Genomic DNA, 4,559 nt, shown 5'->3' on the forward strand with positions numbered 1-4,559 from the left:
TCCTGGGGGGGGGAGGCCGGGGGGCGGCCCCCTGCTTCCAGTCTTGGGGGGGGGGGCGCCTGGGGGCTGGCGGAGACGGGAGGCGGGAGGGCACAGCTTGGGGGGCGGGGGGAGAACGAGGTATGTGAAAGGGTGTCAAGCAGCACTGGCTGAAGGTCCTTGCATGGCGCTGGGAGGGTGCGATGCTCAGAACCCACCCTCTACTCCAGGCAGTCCTCCATCTAGGAAATCCTGCCCGTGGCTTCCTCACAATGTGCCCTTCAGGCAAAGGGACACTCCCTCCCCTGGGCAGAGCCCATGCATCTTAAAATATCTACAGAATCACCAGAATTTAAGCCAGTGCCGTGGTTCCCCTGGCAGCATCAGCGCCAGGAGTGGCATGACAGCGGCGGGAAGGCTGATGTATGGACCCCCAGGCCCCTCACCTCGAAGCAGATGTTCTCTCCCTCCTTGTCGCAGTCCAGCCACAGTACGATGTAGTCACAGCCTTTGCCCTCCACCTGAGCACAGCACATGGGGAATCACACCTGCCTCGGCCCCCAGTGCCTGCCAATGGTGCCCCCACCCGGCTGGCGGAGCAGAGCCCAGCCCCCGATCACCCTGAGCCCTGGAGCCCAGGGCAGGGCCCAGGCTGAGCCAAGGAGCTGGCTACAGTCAGGCTGGCTTAGCCTCTAAGCAAAGAATTTAGTTCAGAACTGCTGTTTTTTGGACAAAAAAGTTATAAATGCCACGTGATCTTAACCTCCAAAACCGTATTTAAAAAAAAGCTAAAATGGGGCTTCCCTGGTGGCGCAGTGGTTGAGAGTCCGCCTGCTGATGCAGGGGACACGGATTCGTGCCCCAGTCCGGGAAGATCCCACATGCCGCGGAGCGGCTGGGCCCGTGAGCCATGGCCACTGAGCCTGCGCGTCCGGAGCCTGTGCTCCGCAACAGGAGAGGCCACAACAGTGAGAGGCCCACGTACCGCAAAAAAAAAAAAAAAAAAAAGCTAAAATGAAATAACTAAGTAGTTGTCTTGGATAGTGAGATTATAATTAATTTTTCTTCTTTTTACTTAATTGTATTTTCTAATTTTCATCACATGTATGCATTTGTTTTAAAATTAGGAAATCACCACCACCAAACTATTTTAAAAGCAGGATGTTGCCCCGGGTGCCGGGGAGCCCAGGCTGACTGTGGGGGAGGAGTGGGCCTAAGGGCACCTGGCGGGGGGGGCTGGGGGTGCTCCCTCACGCTCAGGACGCACCTGCAGGAACTTCACCATGTTCAGCTTGGGGTTGGCCTCCTTCTTCTCCGTTGGGGCCTGGCTGAACAGCTCGGCGGGGTCCACCTTGTCCCACTTGTTGTACTTTCCTACAAACACAGGCATTGGACATCCGAATCACACTTCACGCTTCCTGGGACTTAGACCCCAGGAGGAGGGTGGGGAGGGGAAGGCTCGGAGAACCCTTTGCCCAGAGCAGGGCCTCCCTTCGCCTGAGCTGTGAGCCGACAACACACTTGAGCTGTGCGTGGGAGCTGCTCCCGGATGTTCTCTGTGGCTGGGGGCACCGCTCCTGGTGGTCTCACTGCCACTCATGCCCTGTCTCCTCCTCCAGCAGGTTTCTGTACCCTCTCCCCGCCCAGCACTTGGCCGGCACCCGACAGGTGCTCAGCGGATCCCGGGGGGCCTCAGTGTCCTCAGGCCCCCCGTCCAGCGCATCCCCCACACTTCTCTACTTGGCGTTCAGCCTCACATGCCCAGCCTGTAGGCTTCCTTCTAGGCCTCGCTGGTCAGACACAGCCAAGTTCAAGCCCCAGCTCCCTGACTTCAGGGTCCGAATGCCCTGCCGCAAGGGGAGCAAGAACTGCCGAGGCTCTGATGTGAGCGGCCCGCGCTCAGTGCTGCACCTCCCGCCCCACTGGGGCCTCAAACAGTCCTGGGAGGTGATGGCACTGATCTCAGACCCTTCACACACGAGAAGCAGAAGTGCACGGAGGCCCAGCTCCGGTGGAGCGAGGGTCAGAGCCTAGGTCGGACCCACATCAACTGTGACCCTGCACCCAGCCCCACTGGGTCACTGATGCTGGCCTTCCATTCACCACTGACTGACTGCGGGACAAAGGTCATACTCGGAGGGGCAGCAGCCCTCTGTGGAATGCCTACACGGGCCAGGCCCCTGCTTAGGTAGGGACTACTGCCTCCACTCTGCACAGGAAGGTGCAGGGCACACAGTGACCAAGGGGCACCACTGGGACAGGGACCCCAGGTCAGCTCTCCACAGTCTGCTGGCCTCAGGACTCATGGGTTCTAGACAAACCTCTCTGCCCGGAGCCTGCCCTGGGCTCCAACTGGACCCTGGGCAGCACCAGGCAGGGCTCCTCAGTGCAATGGAAGGTGGGCAGGGGGGCAGGGGCTCACCCAGGAAGTCCAAGGTCATCACATGACCACAGACGGATGTCATCTTGAAGCGGACCAGCTGGCCAGTGAAGGTCCCGGTGTACTCGTGCACTGAGCATGTCCCGTTCAGCCCTTTGCGTGATGACATGCTCCCTGCAGGAGAAGCACAGCCATGCGGGGACCCGGGGCCCTGATGCTGCCTCTTGGAGGGCCGGGGTCCCCTCCCCACAGTGGTCAGTGACAACATTCCTCAGGCAGCAGCAGTCACCAGGTGCTGAGAGATCTAGCGGCTCTCAGGGGAAACACGCAGAGCTGGGTGTGTGTGGGGGCCGAGAGCGCCCCCTCTGGACGCTCAAGAGCAGACACTCTTGGGTCGTTCTCTGCATTTCTGTATTCACTCCTGAATCTGATTTCTGCCCCTTTTAAACCCTACTCAGAGGTTCCCCAGAGACCCCCTAACTATCGAACTCCAGGGTGACCTCTCCACTCCCAAACAATGGCCCTTTCCCTGAACTTTCTCGGCCTCTGGGGACCGGGCACTTCTGGGGTCTCCCCTCCCCTTCAGATGACTTCTCAGCCTGCTGCCCTGGGGTCTCCTCTTCCTTCAGCTGCTGGACTGAGGGGAGGTCAAGGTGGACACCTGCCACCTCTGGGTCCCCAGCACCCACCAACCACCCAGGGGCTAGGGTGAGACAAGGGCAGGTGTTCTCTTTCCCAGTGCCCTGCGGTCTCAGGGGCATGGCTCAGCCTCATGGCACCATCAAGTGGCGTGAGGGGCGTGGGTGCAGCTGCAGCGGGGCGTCCACAGGGCGGTGGTGCTGATGCCCAGGGCATGGCCTCAGCAGACTAGGCCGGGTGGGGTCCTTCCAGTGGACTCTTTCTGCTCAAGTTAGCAGGGCTTGTTTCTGCTGCTCGTGACCGACCACCCTGCCTGGCACAGCACTTGTCCCAGTGGCCTGCACCTTGTGGGAGCCCCGGCTCACGCTCAGTGTGGCAGTAATCGCACCCCACAGGGACTAAGTGACTAAGTGACCAGGGGCTTCATCCACACCTGCTGTCCTGAACAGACTTGACTCCAGGGGGCTGGGGTTGCTTAGGAAGAAGAAAGGATTGACCTGCAGAGCAGGAACGCCCACGCTCACAGATCAAAGCCGTTGAGGGCACCGGGGCTGCCCTCCTACCTCGAGAGAGGATTCTGGCGATGGACTGGGCCAAGGACGGCTTCTCAGCCACCATGAGCACCGTCTTCATCTTGTCTCAGGCTGCCAGCACCCTGCCTCACTCTGCTCTCAGGGAAATGGCAGTGAAACAGCTCACACACTGCCCTAGGGCAGCGTCACGCTGCTGCCATGCCAACTCCTAAGAGAAAAGACATGCAGAAAACAACGATGCTTCCAAAACCTCTCACTTTAAAGAACAAAACAAACCCAAGGTAAGAAAAAGAAACTAAGGGACCGCCTGGAGGGGTGGGATAGGGAGGGAGATGCAAGAGGGAAGAGATATGGGAACATATGTATATGTATAACTGATTCACTTTGTTATAAAGCTGAAACTAACACACCATTGTAAAGCAATTATACCCCAATAAAGACGTTAAAAAAAAAAAAAGAAAGAAACTAAGGGAAACCTGAAGGCACCTGACAGACAACTGCCTAGGGCAACTGAACCAGATCGGGACCATGGCTTTGCTTGAAAAGATGAGGTGGCCCCATGACCCCAGGCTGATTTTGTCCCCAAGTCCACGCTAGGAAGCCCTGGGGGCCTTTGGGCCTGGCCCCCCTCCCGTGGAGCCGTTTATCCCCAGGGCTGAGACGGCATCTCACCTTGGCTGAGCATGAGGGTGCCCTGGGCACTTTACCCAATGCAGATGCCCAGGCTGGGCACCCATGTCCTCCTGACTCCCGACTGGGCTGAGACCACTGGCCAGGAGATCCAGCCCCCAGCAGAGCTTGAGAGACCCTTTGCAAAAGGCCCTGACCTACCTCCCCACTTGCCCTGCGCCACCTCTCACTTTGCAGGCCAGGGTCTGGCCGGTTAAATTGGACATTGTCGTCTAAAGAAAAAAATACATCTGTTTGCCTGGAATGTTCCACGGATCCTGGGGAAGGCAGCTCTACTGTCAAAGGCCCGGCTCAGGCACTAACTCTTCTTTAAAGGATTCTCCCTCTTTTAGGGAAAG

General features: G+C 58.5%; 1 protein-coding gene across 1 annotated transcript in view; it reads right to left on the reverse strand.

The window, feature by feature from the left end:
• TOP3B (DNA topoisomerase III beta) overlaps positions 1-3,636 on the reverse strand; it is a 14,704-nt gene extending 11,068 nt beyond the window's left edge. Inside the window, exons 1-4 of the mRNA XM_007451017.1 lie at positions 3,562-3,636; positions 2,402-2,533; positions 1,247-1,353; positions 426-500 (exon numbers count right to left, since the gene is read on the reverse strand). Coding sequence (XP_007451079.1) covers positions 426-500; positions 1,247-1,353; positions 2,402-2,533; positions 3,562-3,631 — 384 coding nt within the window. The 5' untranslated portion in view covers positions 3,632-3,636. The remainder of the gene's footprint in view (positions 1-425; positions 501-1,246; positions 1,354-2,401; positions 2,534-3,561) is intronic.
• Positions 3,637-4,559: the final 923 nt, after the last annotated feature.

This window comes from Lipotes vexillifer, unplaced genomic scaffold (assembly GCF_000442215.2).
Source record: "Lipotes vexillifer unplaced genomic scaffold, Lipotes_vexillifer_v1.1 scaffold1783, whole genome shotgun sequence".
Lineage (NCBI taxonomy): Eukaryota > Metazoa > Chordata > Mammalia > Artiodactyla > Lipotidae > Lipotes > Lipotes vexillifer.